The 16,490-nt window shown below is 44.6% G+C and overlaps 1 protein-coding gene across 1 annotated transcript in view; it reads left to right on the top strand.

Annotated features, from left to right (window-relative positions):
• TFDP1 (transcription factor Dp-1) overlaps positions 1–16,490 on the top strand; it is a 103,309-nt gene that overhangs the window by 54,136 nt on the left and 32,683 nt on the right. Inside the window, exon 7 of the mRNA XM_040425172.1 lies at positions 14,903–15,049. Within this exon, the coding sequence (XP_040281106.1) occupies positions 14,903–15,049 (147 nt within the window). The remainder of the gene's footprint in view (positions 1–14,902; positions 15,050–16,490) is intronic.

Here is a 16,490-nt window from a genome sequence, read left to right as displayed (position 1 = left end):
TGCCCCGCGTCCCCTCAACATTCATCAAAATGTAGTATTGATGGAGCTTTGGCTGCTGCTAGTCCTCTTTCTTAGTTGCCACAATGACACTTCTAATCTGCAGCCGCACATGGGCTCTGGTGGGGATAAAGCAATGCAGCTTCGGCTTCTGTGCCGGAGGAGTGACTGAGTCACGGAGCCCATCCTCTCCCACAGCGGCGCTGATGGGGGCGGGACCAACGCGTCTGTTAGTCTGCAGCAGGCAGCGGTAAGTGAAGCGCTGCTGGTGCAGATATGTAATTGGCTATTACTGTGGCGCAATCGTGTTGTCGGCGATGGGCCCTTTTGCTGCGGCCTGTCAGTTGGGGACCACTGCTTTAGAGGACTTGTCACCACTCCCGACATGTCTGTTTTACTAATTTATGCCCCATGCAATAACTATTCTAGAGCATCTTTTTCATATAACTTTTTCTGCAACTAGGTGTCACCAGTGTGGCCTTGCACTTTCTGATGTTGTCCAAGCTGTGCTGCTGGTGTCAGACTGTGTACTGACACATCTCCAGCTGGTAACACCCAGTTCCAAATTTATTACAGAGGAACCTCACAACATAGGGTTTTATGAAAAGATGCTTCTGAAGGGTTATTACAGGGCAAGTAGTTGCAAATACACATCCGGAAAGGAGACAGGTCCTCTTTAAAGAGGATCTGTCCCTTCCAAAAACCACCTCAAGCTGCCAGCAGTACCTGAGAGTAGCCAGCAGTGTGTTTCTGGCTATCATTTTCTTCCTGAAGGCAGATGCTGCAAAAGCTCTGAAAACGTTCCGTTATCCCCTGCCGACGCGATTTTCTAGTCATGCTTGAAGTCAAGGGGGCAGCAGCCGACTTGCTCAAAGCCAAGGTAACCACACCCCCTTCCCTGGCCCTTCGCTGTGACTGACAGTCGGCAGTTCGGCAAAGTAAGCCGAACTCTCTGCATTAGCGCTGTCAGTCGCAGGGAAGGGGTCGTGGTTACCATGGCTTGGAGCAAGGAGGCTGCTGCCGGCAGGGGATAAAGGAATGTTTTCAGAGCTTTTGCCGCATCTGCCTTTAGGAAGAAAATGATAGTCAGAAACACTGCTGGCTACTCAGGTACTGCTGGTGGCTTGGGAGGGTTTTTGGAAGTGACATGTTCCCTTTAAATGTAACTGTTCTCCAATGATAAGTTTATCATGTCTCATCATATTTTGTTTTAAAGGGGTTCTCCAGGAATTAAGAAAATGAAAATACTTTATTACTTTATTATAAATTATATTCCCAAATACCTTTCATTAATTATAATGGCTCATTTTGTCTAAGGAGCAATCATTAGTAGAAATAAAATGGCCGCTGTCCTATTAGCACACACAAAACCTGTCCTAATCACACAGCAGGACAAGTTACTTCAGAACACTGAGCTAAAGAGCTGCCTCATCCTCCTCTTCTACTTGTCAGGGATTACGATTCTGAATACAGTTTAGAAGGTCTTCAGCTGAATTTCTGTAGGAATAGAGTTCATGAGGAGACATGAAGAGCAGAGGACGGCTGGGACACACTTGGTAATGGAGACTGCATACAAGTGCTGCTGCTCCTCATTAGTCAGATCCCCACCTCCTCTCTATACTTAATTGCTTGTCATGAACTCCATTCCTACAGAGATTCGGCTGAAATTCTGATCATTTGTTTTCAGGATCATAGGAGAGATTAGGACGGCAGCCATTTTATTTCCCCTGGTGATTGCTTCCTAGACAAAACGAGCTATTATAACTAATGAAAGGTATTTGGGAATATATTTATAATAAAGTAATATTTAAGTATTTTCATTTTTAAAATTCCTGGAGAACCCCTTTTAATTACTCAAGTGTTTGAATGTTGAAGGGCATTTAAAATTACGTAGTATTGCAATATATAGTTCATGCAATAAAAATATTGTAAGATTTTTATGTTTTTTTCTCTAGTAGGGCCTCCTGCTGTTTCTCCTGTGGCCAAAATACTCATCCACCTTCTCCTGCATGCCCTTTTCCCAGTGATGGTGTAGTGATCTCCTAGTCCAGTTGCCCAAACATCTTTAATTTGCTTGTCCCTACTTCTAAATTCATATAAAGATATAGTTGTGTTTCTCTAGACAGTGACGAAGGAAATTGGGTGGCATCACATACCATAGTGCTGTAGTGGAAGCTCTGTGTGCAGCTGGGAGATGTAGGTGCTTTTCTTGTAGCAAGCTGCTGCCAACTCACTTTTTTGGTATTGATACAGTTGATACTTCAGGGTTTTTTTTTCTTTAGAAATTCATGGGATAACCCCTTTAACTGGTTCAGGACTGGGTTAATTTTGGTCTTCAAACAATTAGTTTAACTGCTATAACTTTATTCGGCTAGCAATGTGCTTTTTTTCATCATTTTTGTCAGGAATATCCATTTTTATGCTCAAACTTTTTTTTTAGGTTTTTGCAGTGCCTTCACATGCAGCCGATTTTTGTTGCACAAAATATCTGCATATATTGGTTCAATTCACTTGAATGGCACTTGAAGAAATCCATGTGCTTGCAGCCAAAACCAAACCCATTCAGGTAAATGGAACTAGTTTTCCGTCTCAAATTTCTGCAACTAATTCTGCCGCGTTTGAAGGCATCCTTAGGCTTATAAATATTTTATTATTTTTTTACATTTTATTTATGGTAATATAATCTAAAATAGACTCATTGGGCTTAGTTACTAACAAATACATCTATATTGGGAGTATTTCTGGCACAGAAGAACCATTGCACCGCAATCTGCTTTATCCTGCTCACACCATGTCTAAAAAAAAAAGGTGGGCGGCGAAAGGGAAAGGGCCAGCAGGCCAGTCTTATTCATCATTTTCTACTTCTGTTTTAGGCATAAAAAATGGTCTTTATCTATGCCAGCTCCCTGGATCCACCAAAGTCATGTAGAAGTTGGCACCTCTACATAACTCCAGCGGATTCACCACCAGCACAGGGCCTTAGGCCTCATGCACACGACAGTGTTTTTTCACTGTCAGTGATTTGGCTTCAGTGGTCGGTGTCCGATTTTGCGTCAGTTGTGTTTCCTTGTATCTTCCTTTTTTTTTTATGTCTGACGGGGGGAAAAAAGGAAGGTTAATGAAAAGTGTAATTTTATTGCACCAAGGTCTTGTAGAAAAAAACTGACACGGATGACATACCAGTTGCGCATCCGTTTTTTTGACAGACCCATTGACTTGAATGGGTCCGTCCTCTGTTTTCTACTGACAAGAATAGGACAGGTTATATTTTTTTGACGGACTGGAATCACGGATCACAGACGCAGAGAAAAAACTGAGGACTATCAGTTTTTTTTCACAGCTCCATAGAAATGAAAGGGACCTCCGCTAAACTGTGAAAAATGACAGAACGGACACGGATGCACACAACGGTCGTGTGCATGAGGCCTTAAAGAGGACCTATCACCATGTTACATGTATTGAAATAGTTATATTACCTTATAGTGCGGCCCCCAGTGACGTCTATCCGCTTTTTTTTTTTTTCAAAGTCCAAGATGGCGCACGGCTCGGGATGTGTAAAGGCTCAAGTTCTCGCAAATCTCGCGAGAACTTGAGCTCCTTCCCCCTGGCTAAGAGCGGGGCACTCTGATTGGATGCGCTCGCAGCCAGGGACAAGATAACCGCGCCCAAAACAAATTCAAGTCCCCGATTAGTTGAACCGAATCACCTCATTAGCATATGAGGCGCCAAAACAAACGGGGACCACAGCGGACAAAGGGGGGGGGGGGGCTTTTGAAAAAAAAACGGAAAGGCATCACTGGGGGCCGTATTGTAAGGTAATATAACCATTTCAATACATGTATCCGGGTGAAAGGTCCTCTTTAAGACCGGCGTCTAGAACGCTGGTTTTAATAAATGACCCCCATTATTTGTCATTGTATACTGTTATTTTTGATATATTACTTGTCCACTGGTAATCTGGTCTTGGCTAGCGGCGTGACAATTCACATGGGTAACTTTTTTGGGTTGAGTTATCTTTGGTATAGCTTTTTCAGTTTTTATTTCGGTATTATTTCTTTGGTCTTTTATTTTTCCAATGTCAGAAACGACCATTGGGGACTTGAGGCTCTTGCACACAACCATGTTTTTTGTCCACATCCCATCCACAGTTATTGCGGTTCAGATGCAGAGCCATTCACTTGTCCATTCTGCGGCACCTAAAAAATAGAACGTGTCCTATACTTGTCCATTTTATGAACAAGGATTGGACTATTCTATAGATGAGAGGATGTTCCGCATACGGCTGTTATCTGTGCTTTGTAGATCTGGATTTTGTGGACCATAAAAACTGCTATGGTTGTGTGCATGAGCCCTTAAGGGTACTTTCACACTTGCGTTAAACTTTTCTGGTATTGAGTTCCGTCCTAGGGGCTCAATACCGGGAAAAAACTGATCCGTTTTATCCTAATGCATTTTGAATGGAGAGCATTCTGTTCAGTATGCATCAGGATGTCTTCAGTTCAGTCACTGTACGGTGTTTGGATGGAGAAAATGTGGGATCCGGTGTAACATTACATTACCCCACTTCGTGAGATTTCCCTACCTCCTAACTTCCGGTCGCATCACTAATGACGTGAGGAGGCGTTCCTGAGTTTTGACTATCTGCTCATGCGCAAATCTCACAGCGGAGTTCAGCTTCACAGCGGGACACTGCGCATGCGCCGGAGAGCCTCAGTAGGGAAATATTACGGCCCAGTGCGCAAGCGCGGCTAACTCCAGAAGATCATCCGATCTCAGCGCCTGCGCAGTGTGGGGGTAGGGAGATCTCATGGCCATATTTTCTATTAACCCCTTAAGGACTTTCCCGAATCCTTAAGGACTCGGGGCGTACTGGTACGTCCTAAGTTTAAATCGCGATTGCGACGCCCCCGGGGTTAATCCGAACAGGATGCCGCCCCCCACACCCCCCCCCCCCCCCCCCCCCCCCCCCCCCCCCCGTATCGGCGATCGCAGCAAACCGCAGGTCAATTCAGACCTGCGGTTTGCTGCGCTTCCTGCAGTTTCTGATCCCCGCGGGGATCAGAAACTTTAGTGTGCCTAGAATATCGATTTTGCCCCCCCCCCCCCCTTGCACCCCTGCATGATTTTTTGCCGGCAGGTGGGGGTTGTGGGCGGTGCGGCAGGCGGGATCACGATCGCCCGCCTCCTCTATGAAAATTCGTTGGTGGCCAGTGGTATACCAGAGTGTCAGCACATTGCTGACACTCTGATATAAACGGCTGACATCTGTGCAGATGTCAGCCGTTTAACCCTTTCCTTACCGCGGTCCCTACGGACCGCTGTATGGAAAAGGTTAACTGTCAGGGAGCTCCCTCCCTCTCCCATCGGGGGGCTGCTGTGCCTTTGCAGCCCCCAGACAGGATGGGGTCACAGAGGGAGGGAGTTCCCCTTCCTTACCCTTCCCCCCCCCCCCCCTCTGCGAAGTTGTGGCCACAACTGAACAGACGGGGAAGGTTCCCATGGCAACAGGACATCAGGCATCCTGCTGTCCATGGTGCTCAACAGATCTGTGCTAAAGGCATAGGTCTGTTCAGACAAGGTGTAAGTAAAATACAGTACAAAACACTATATAGTGTACTGTATTATACAGACATCAGACCCACTGGATCTTCAAGAACAAAGTGGGTCTGAGTCAATTTTTTTTTTAAAAAAGTGAAAAAAGTAAAGAAGTGTTTTTTTTTATCACTGAATAAAAAAATACACTACACATATTAGGTATCGCCGCGTCCGCGACGACCTGATCTATAAAACGGTCATGTTACTTTCCCCACACGGTGAACACCATAAAAATAAAAACTATGAGAAAATTTAAATTTTGCCCACCTTACTTCCCAAAAAAGGTAATAAAAGTGATCAAAAAAGTCGCATGTACGCCAAAATAGTGCCAATCAAACCGTCATCTCATCCTGCAAAAATCATACCCTACCCAAGATAATCGCCCAAAAACTGAAAAAAACTATGGCTTAGACTATGGAAACACTAAAACATGTATTTATTTATTTTTTTTCAAAAATGAAATCATTGTGTAAAACTTACGTAAATAAAAAAAAGTATACATATTAGGTATCGCCGCGTCCGTATCGACCGGCTCTATAAAAATATCACATGACCCAACCCCTCAGGTGACCACTGTCAAAAAATAAAAACGGTGTAAAAAAAGCCATTTTTTGTCATCTTACGTCACAAAAAGTGTAATAGAAAGCGATCAAAAAGTCATATGCACCCCAAAATAGTGCCAATTAAACCGTCATCTCATCCCACAAAAAATTAGAGCCTACCTAAGATAATCGCCCAAAAACTGAAAAAATTATGGCTCTCAGACTATGGAAACACTAAAACATGATTTTTTATTTTTTTTGTTTAAAAAATGAAATCATTGTGTAAAACTTACATAAATAAAAAAATTGTATACATATTAGGTATCGCCGCGTCCGTGACAACCTGCTCTTTAAAAATACCGCATGATCTAACATGTCAAAAGAATGTTGTAAATAACAAAGACAACTGCCAAAAAAGCTATTTCTTGTTATCTTGCCTCACAAAAAGTGTAATATAGAGCAACCAAAAATCATATGCACCCTAAACTAGTACCAACAAAATTGCCACCCTATCCCGTAGTTTCCAAAATGGGGTCACTTTTTTGGAGTTTCTACTCTAGGGGTGCATCAGGGGGCCTTCAAATGGGACATGGTGTCAAAAAAAACAGTCCAGCAAAATCTGCCTTCCAAAAACCGTATGGCATTCCTTTCCTTCTGCGCCCTGCCGTGTGCCCGTACAGCGGTTTACGACCACATATGGGGTGTTTCTGTAAACTACAGAATCAGGGCCATAAATAATGAGTTTTGTTTGGCTGTTAACCCTTGCTTTGTAACTGGAAAAAAAATATTAAAATGGAAAATCTGCCAAAAAAGTGAAATTTTTTAATTGTATCTCTATTTTCCATTAAATCTTGTGCAACACCTAAAGGGTTAACAAAGTTTGTAAAATCATTTTTGAATACCTTGAGGGGTGTAGTTTCTTAGATGGGGTCACTTTTATGGAGTTTCTACTCTAGGGTTGCATCAGGTGGGCTTCAAATGGGACATGGTGTCAAACAAACCAGTCCAGCAAAACCTGCCTTCTAAAAACCATACGGCGCACCTTTCCCTCTACGTTTTTACTGTGTGCCCGTACAGTAGTTTACGGCCACATATGGGGTGTTTCTGCAAACTACAGAATCGGGGCAATAAATATAGCATTTTGTTTGGCTGTTAACCCTTGCTTTGTTACTGGAAAAAATTGATTAAAATGGAAAATTTGCCCAAAAATCTAAATTCTGAAATTTTAACACCATTTGGCATTAATTCTTGTGGAACACCTAAAGGGTTAACAAAGTTTGTAAAATCAGTTTTGAATACCTTGAGGGGTGTAGTTTATAGAATGGGGTCATTTTTGGGTGGTTTCTATTATGTAGGCCTCGCAAAGTGACTTCAGACCTGAGCTGGTCACTAAAAATTGGGTTTTTGAAAATTTCTGAAAAATTTCAAGATTTGCTTCTAAGCCTTGTAACATCCCCAAAAACTAAAATATCATTCCCAAAATGATCCAAACATGTAGACATATGGGGAATGTAAAGTAATAACTATTTTTGGAGCTATTACTATGTATTATAGAAGTAGAGAAATTGAAACTTGGAAATTTGCAATTTTTAAAAAAAATATTTGGTATTTTTTTTATAAATAAAAATGATTTTTTTTTACTTCATTTTACCAGTGTCATGAAGTACAATATGTGACGAAAAAACAATCTCAGAATGGCCTGGATAAGTCAAAGCGTTTTAAAGTTATCACCACTTAAAGTGACACTGGTCAGATTTGCAAAAAATGGCTAAGTCCTTAAGGTGAAATAGGGCTGAAGTCCTTAAGGGGTTAAATAAATAAATATTTATATGTATTTATTTAACAGAAAATATGGCCATGAGATCTCCCTACCCCCACACTGCACAGGCGCGGAGATCGGATGGATCTTCTGGAGTTTGCCGCGCTTGCGCACTGGGCCGTAATATTTCCCTACTGAGGCTCTCCGGCGCATGCACAGTTTCCCGGTGTGCAGCTGAATGCCGCAGTGAGATTTTCCCTAAACTGGTTTGTGCATGCGCAGATCATCAAAACTCAGGAACGCCTCCTCACGTCTTTAGCGGTGCGACCGGAAGTTAGGAGGTAGGGAAATCTCACGAAGTAGGGTAATGTAACGTTACACCGGCATTATTTTACATTGAAGTGCATTAATGCGGATCTGGTTTTGTGGTCTGCGCATACGCAGACCTTTAAAAATGTGAAAAAGAAAAATACCGGATCCGTTTTTTCCAGATGACAACCGGAGAGACAGATTCGGTATTGCAATGCATTTGTGAGATGGATCAGTCTACAAATGTTATCCGTTTGCATACAAATTGCTGGATCCGGCATCCAGCAACACAAGTGTGAAAGTACCCTAATAATTTTTTTTATATATTTTATTATTATTTGCACTATACTTTTCCACTAACTGCAGACATGCATGCTTGGCTGAGCATGTATGTGGCAGTCAGGGAAGAGAGCTGTTGGTGTAACATATAGAAACAATTAACAAGGGCACGTGAAATACAAATTGGATTAATGAGGACCTGTCAGCATATTAAAAAAGTGAGCCGTTTACATGGGCTATATGATGGTATTTACAGTCCTGATCAAAAGTTTAAGACCACTTGAAAAATGGCAAAAAATCCTATTTTACATTGTTGGATCTTAACAAGGTTCCAAGTAGAGCTTCAACATGCAACAAGAAGAAATGAGTGAGACAAAACATTTTTTGAGCATTCAATTAATTGAAAATAATTAAACTGAAACAGGCTGTTTTTCAGCTGATCCAAAGTTTAGGACCACATGCCTTTAAAAGGCCAAATCTGTGCAAAGATGTGGATTCATTGTCATTCTCTGTCAGGTAGTCACACGTTGTGATGGCAAAGGCAAAAAAACTCCCTTTTTAAACGTGGACGGGTTGTTGAACTGCATAAGCAGGGTCTCTCACAGCGCGCCATCGCTGCTGAGGTGGGACGCAGTAAGACAGTCATTTGGAATTTCTTAAAAGATTCTGAGGGTTATGGAACAAAAAATTCAAGTGGAAGACCCAACAAAATTTCATCAGCACTGAGCCGGAGGATCCAATTGGCTGTCCGTCAAGACACTGGGCGATCCTCGACCCAAATGAAGGCCCTTACTGATACTGACTGCAGCCCCATAACCATTAGACGGCATCTGAGACTGGAGATCTTCAAAGTTCTTCCCGCCCTGCTCTCCCTTCCCCAGAAGCATACTGAGCCCGCCCCCGGTCCTCAAAATAGTTTTTTTTAACCCTTCCATGCCCAGCCACTTCTTTAGGCCAGCATATCTGGGGATCTACCCCTTGTGCAAGCTGGTAATGCAGAGGAATAACCCTTTCCTGCCTCTTGTGCTCTGAGGCCGGCATCTTGGTTTTATAAAATAAATTTAAATAAATGTGCGTCCATACGGGTCGTCCCCCTCAGCCGCAGGACCACCCTGTCTGTGTGGTACCACACTGGGGCCGTGTCCTATCTCGGATAGGGAGGACCTCTCATGGTTCCCAATCCACCCTCCAGGGTCGTTTGGTTGATAATTCTCTACCAGCGCATTTAATAAGGGACCGCTGACATTCCCAATCCACCCTTTTGGGTCGTTTGGTTGACAATTCCCCACCTGCGCAATCCAGTGGGGGACAACTGGAACTTCCCAATCCACCCTCCCGGGTCGTTTGGTTGATAATTCTCCACCTGTGCAAGCACTCTTCGGAGTAGTTTGATTGATGGATCCGGTGGACGGACCTCTAGAAGTTCCCATTCCACCCCCTTGGTAGTTTGGTTGATAGGTCCCCACCTGCGCAGTCCGCAACTGCCAGGGGCAAGATTCTGAGGGGTAGACCTACGCGCTAGCGGACCACAGCAAATCATCTTCCCCTCAAATATCTCAACACCCCCTCCCTTTCTCCCCATGTCATGCTCAGACGTACCCTCTCTCACAGGGATGGGTCCGTCCGAGGGAGGTGGTGGAGTCACTAAGACCCTGCAATCTTCTAAGATTGCGCCTACAGTGGCCAGCAGCACTTGTCATTTGCATTACCCCCTTCCATAGGCGGAGTGATTGCACTACTTCAGGATGCAGTATTGGCCTTATACATTGTCCCCTGCCCTGGTGGACTAAGTACAATAACACTGGTTTCAATGCTGGATGTATACATTCCCCCTTCTGTAAGTGGCGGAATTGCATCTCCACTGGGTTCAGTACCTGCCGTATTTATTAGCCGCTTCCATAGGTGGCGTGATGACATTCTCACCGGTTGCAAGGTGTGCTGTATGCATTACCCCCTTGTTAGATGCTAATGCACTCCCACAGGGTACAGGACTCACCATATGCACTAGTTCTCGCCGTGGGCATTTACCCCACCACTGGCTTATGTACTTGACGTACGCATTCCTCCTTCCATAGGTAGGGTAATTGCACCACCATTGGATACGGTCCCGACTGTCGCGCTATCCTTCCATAGGCAGAGTGTTGCACATCACCGTGCTTCCTGTTTGCATTCCCCCCTTCACAAGTTATCCTCTAGCAGGGGAATAACTAAACATCTTCAGATACTGCAATTCAACTGCGCCACGGCTCTAGGTGCCTTCGCTTATTTCATGAGAGGGAGCGGCAACAGTCGGTACTTGACAGTGCCCGGCACTCTTACTCTAGTGCTATATGGGTGCCGCCAGTGGACACGGGGGCTATCCCTCATTGTATCCTTCTCTTCTTGGTGCTGGTTTTGAGCATGATTATGACATCCTCTTCTTCTCAGAGGGTTTACTAGCATCACTTGTGTCCTAGAGACACCAATCTCCGGGGGGCCTCCATTGTTCCAGTCGGTCAAGATATTGTCCACATCAATACGTCGTGCGTACACCATTTCACATATATGGTGAGTACGTTCCAGCGAGTCAAGTGTTTCACTGACTATATTCTCTATCACCACTTCTCCTTCTCTGGGGAAGTGGTTCTGCTGGCACTCTGGTTTAGCGCCTACAGCTTGTTTTCCTCCACAGCTGCAGCCCTTTGCTAATGCTTGAGTTAGTGGTCGCAGCAGTGGGACGTCACCTCAGGTAGGGGTCCTACCCTGGCGCTAGCTTGGCAGTTGCTCCTGTCCAGCGCCCTTCCAGGTAGAGTTTTTAAGGTTGCTCTACTTAACCTGGGGCAGTATGGTACATGGCTTCTACAGATAGTCTCAAGGCCTCCCCCTCAGTATTGCGCTGACGGGCCGAACGCTGGCTGCTCCTGTGGGAGCGGTATTGCCTTACCACTACATACTTGGGTTCTTACTGCTCAGCGCTTCGTCAGGTGATGGCCACCTCAGGCAGTTTTTTTGCGCAGCCACTTAATCCTTGGCTACTTCTGTATAGCGCCGGTCTCTGACCTAGCTTATTCTTCTCATGTCTTTTTCCTCCTCTGGCTCATGGTTCATAGACACCCCGCATGCCTTGGTAGTTCCTACGTTACTACCTTCCCTCATCTGCATTTGCACGGGGTATTCGTTTGGTGGCCTTCCATTCCAGACCAGCTCTGGTCCCGACTGGTGGGCGGTGGTGCCCTCCACATACCTCCCTCTACAGGGACTCCTTCCATTGGTCTGGGTGTGCTAACGGTATCATCACGGAAGCTCCCCACCTTTCTCTCCTGAGCAGGCGTTCCGGAAGCATACGGCATGGACCCCCTGATATCTCCTTGGCGGGACTTCTTCCTTCTTACGTGTTTTTTTTTTTTTTCCTACCAGGGTTCTATGGAGGATCAGAGGAGGGCATTCCAACAAATACTAGTCTCGCCGGATTGGCTCTGTTGCGCGTGGTAAGCCGACCTAGTTCTCCTTCTAGGAGACGTTCCTTGGTCACTGCCACTCAGCGACTACCTTCTTTCACAGGGTCCTGTCTTACATCAGAGGAGAGGGTTACCTCATGGAGAGGGTTTTCGACGAACGTCATCCGCACTGTGATTCAGACCAGGAAGCCTGCACCTCCCAGGATCTGTTATAGGACCTGGCGGTCCTCCTGGGCTTCTGTGTAAGCTGGGACATTCCCTCACTCCGTTTTGTTCTCTCCCCACGATCCTATACTTTCTACAATCAGGGTTGGACCTTCGTTTAGCCCTTAGTACTTTGATGGGTCAGGTGTTGGTGCTTCTATCCTGGGGCAGCCTCCAATGTCTTCTGGTGGCCATGGAAACCTTCCTTCAGGGAGTGGCACATACGGTTCCTCCGTACCATCCTTTACCGCCTTGGGATCTGTATATAGTTCTCCCAGCGTTCCAGTCTTCTTCCTTGTGCCCTTGGGGAGATCTCTCTCCGGCTCCTGCCCTAGAAGGTAGTTTTTTCTTGTGGCTATCACATCCATCAGATGGGTTTCCGAGTTCGTGGTGCTCTCTTGCAGAGAACCCTTCCTGGGTCTTCACAAGGATAAGGCGGTTCTCCGGCCCATTTCTTTTTTCTCCCGAAGGTGGTCTGTGTCTTCCACATCTATGAAGAAGTTGTCCTTCTTTCACTGTCCCTCTCCTTTACTCCCTAGGAAGGGAGTTTCGTCATTGACGTGGTCAGGGCTCTGATCATTATTGGCAGCCTCCAGTTCCTTCTGGCGTACGGACACCCCCCCCCCCCCCTTTTTTTTTTTCTTTTTTTTTTTTCTTTTTTTTTTTTCTTTTTTTTTTGTCACCCGAAGGGTCCACGCTGGAGATTGGCGGCCTCCAAGGTGACAATTGCACGATGGATTCGGTCTGCAAATACTGTACATTCCGCACCCGCAGCAGGGTTCCGCCCTTAGGTGTCACGGCTCGCTCCACTGAGCGGTGGGCGCTTCTTGGGCTCTGAGGAATCGTGCTTCGTCTGCGCAGTTGTGTAACGCGGCTACCGGTCCTCCTTACACACATTCACAAGATTTTACCAGATGCATACTTGGCATCGGTGGACGCTGCCTTGGGCCGCGTGGTTTTGCAGGCGGCAGTTTCTTAGATGCCTGCAGGGATGCTTGCTTCCATGGGTCTGTGGTTTTTCCCTCCCTGTGGACTGCTTTCGGACGTCCCATGGTTCCTGTGTCCCCCAACAAGATTTTTGTATAACTTACCAGTAAAATCTTTCTCGCTCTTCATTGGGGGACACAGCACCCACCCAGTATTGTTGTTCAACCACAGTTGTAGCTGTTGCTGGTTTGAACCCCGTTGGGTCCTTGGCATGGTTGGTGTTCCACGTTGTTTCGTTGGTTTACTTCTCCTACTACTTTGTGCACAAACTGAAGCTCTCTCTCCAGGTTGGAGGGGGTATAGCTGCCAGGGGAGGAGCTAACAGCTTTTATTAGTGTCAACCCCTCCTAGAGGACATACCTATACCCATGGTTCCTGTGTCCCCCCCAATGAAGAGCGAGAGATTTTACTGGTAAGTTATACAAAAATCTCCTTATTTTTTTTAGCCCAAGATATGTAAAATGCAAGGGTTTCCATTCCCTTTAATGCAAATCTATCCATGACATACAGTTGCGTCATGATGGCATAACCTGTTAAAACCATATTAACCCTTTTTTCTGTTAGGTTGCTTCTCGTAACTGCCAACTCAGTGTACATAACATGTATTCTATGGATCACATGGCTGTTATTTTTTATTCTTCCCTTTCAGGGTCATGTGAGGCCAGGTTGTTTAAGCAGATGGAAACATATCAGCTAGGCTTTGGGTTCCTCTGTAAAAGAAAAAAAAAAAGAAAAATTTTTAACGCAGATAAAATTACATTTTATTTTTTTAATTTTTTTTTATATAAAGGTTAAAATGAATGGTTACTCAGTGAAGCAGAGGATTCACTGCACTTTTGAAACCACCCCTCCAAATGTGTGCTATTGCAGAGGCTTGTTAAGGGGAAGCCAGGAGCTGAATGGGAAAAAGTCATATATACAGTTAACATGGTTGGATCCAAATATTTGGTTCAGTTTGTGCTTAGCAGGTAATGCATTCAGCACAGACAGTGTAGTAATATAACTATTTCTGTGTATTAGACATACAGTCAGTGTAATATTGCATTCAGTTTTCAGGGGGGACCCTCTTCTGTGTTCCCATGGTCCTTCTGCTGGCACAGTCCAACTCTCCTTGATTTATGAAGCATTGCCCATTTCCTGTTCTGCCCTTGCAGGAAGTGAAGGTTTTTCTCTTACCACTGGTGTACAGCAGTTGTATGTTGAGCCAAGAGCTGCTACAAATTATGGGTTCCAGGTTTTGCTGCCCTCTAGTGGACATATGTAGAATGTGTATAATGTTAATCCGTCAACAAGCACTGCAGCATTTTTTGGACATATACGTGGCCTCATTTATCAAAACCATCAGTAAAACTGTTTGTTACCCATGGCCCATCAGTCAGAGCTCTGCTTTCATTTCTTAAAGGGCTCTAAAAATGAAGATTTCTTTCCACTGTAGACAGGCAGTCAGTCTCCCCTGTGTGGCTGGCTTCCTGTGATAGAGCTCCGTCAGCATCTGTCAGATCCCTCTGGGCAGCTCTTAGACATCTCACCAAACTCAGGCCTCCTTTTTCATCTGTACTTCCTCACTTACATAGTGCTGCTAAAGATCGAGTTTCTGCCTTACACAAGAGACCGAAAGTGCAGTAATCTAGTAGAGCCCCTAAACTTCCTTCTTTAGGTCTCACATATAGTTCTCCAACAGTTTAGAATATTTTCTGTGCTGTACTTTATTTTAATAAGGAATTTGTTATTGTAGTTGGGTGACCAAATTTAATATGAGAAATTTGTAACGTTGTAAATGTTCTAATTTACAGCAGGCCTATGACCAGAAGAACATCAGACGTCGGGTTTATGATGCCTTAAATGTACTTATGGCTATGAACATTATTTCTAAAGAAAAAAAGGAAATAAAGTGGATTGGTCTACCAACAAACTCTGCTCAGGAATGTCAAAATTTAGAGGTACATTTTGTCTGTGAAGTGTAAGTTGTGATCTTATAAGAGGCACTCTGAGCTCTGTGCTCTTTGGTTATGATGGTGCCTCCTCAGAGCCAAGCAAGCAGTGTACAGATTCCTAAACTTTCTAGGAGCCTAGTGCTCCACTTTATGAAGAGAGGATCAGGACCAAAGGGGCACATTACTAACCATAAAGAATACATGAGATACCGCACCACCGCTCCGTTTTCCCAGCTGCAGCAGTGACGTCACGTGAACAATAAATGACCATTGCAGGCATCTTCAGTGCATCACAGGCTGGATTTTGGCTGTAGTGGTCGTGTGTTGTGGATATTTCGATAGCCGCAACAACCCTAGTGCATTGCTGCTGGGAACACAGTGGGTCTTTTTTTTTTTTTTTTCTTTGCATGTAAAATTGACATACTGGGAATTTAAAACCCACAGCTTAAGTCAATTTACACTGTTGGTTTTCTCTGCACCATTTGTATAGGGTTTTTGATCAATTCTCTGGAATGAAACGTTTCTTCCTGACAATCACCTGCTTGTCATTGGAGGAGGCCGCTGCATTTACCTGCAGCAATCTCCTTCATTGTATGAGGACAAGGGATCACTAATGCCATCGCTTGTCCTCATACAAAATCATTATTTGCCGGCAGCAGAATGTGATTAGATGGCACGATCTGCTGCCGGCAAGCGGCGGTTTTTGTGACCACATGAACGATGGATTACCCAAACAATCGCCTTTACACCTTCTGATCACTATTGAGCTTTCCTAGGAATGCTTGTTAGCGTTTACCTGGCTGATCCTTGGAATGTGTGATACAGCCCTTACACTTTGTTGGTACTGTAAATGCTGCAGAATTTTCATCCTAGTGTTGTGCTGTGGAGAATCTGCAGTATTCATGCCACGTGTCGCCATACTCTTAACAGGAGTTTATTAAATGGCAGATGTGCCACTTAGTATGTTTGACTGCCATACTGGCTGCTGAAAGCCTCCTATTTTTGCAGGCCAACTTGTAGTTTTAATCGGTACATAAAACGTATTGATCTTTTTTATGAAAAAAAATTATAATTTAGTTCTCAGTACAGGATAAATAATGCAATAATTGTATAGTTCAGGTTGTTATGGATGCCGCAGTACAAAGCATGCAAAGCTTTATTCTCCACACACTTTAAGGGGGGAAACACAGGACAATCATTTGATCACTTACATGATCACTACTCACATAGCACAGTGTATTATGACTGCCAGCATTATGCTGACATGCAACCTTTTAAGCCTGGTCAGTGGTACCTTCCTCCACCAGCTGCCATCCTAAATTGGGGGGATCGGTGTTGCATGGACTTCACAACAGCGCAGCACCCATCTCCTCAACACTCACTGATGAGATCGGAGCTGTGTTGCTCAATGCTGTGATTGGTCAGTTGGATTTGACTGACCAATCAC

Source organism: Bufo bufo, chromosome 3 (assembly GCF_905171765.1).
Source record: "Bufo bufo chromosome 3, aBufBuf1.1, whole genome shotgun sequence".
Lineage (NCBI taxonomy): Eukaryota > Metazoa > Chordata > Amphibia > Anura > Bufonidae > Bufo > Bufo bufo.
Note: the sequence above shows the minus strand (reverse complement) of the source record. Positions and strands in the feature narration are given on the sequence as shown.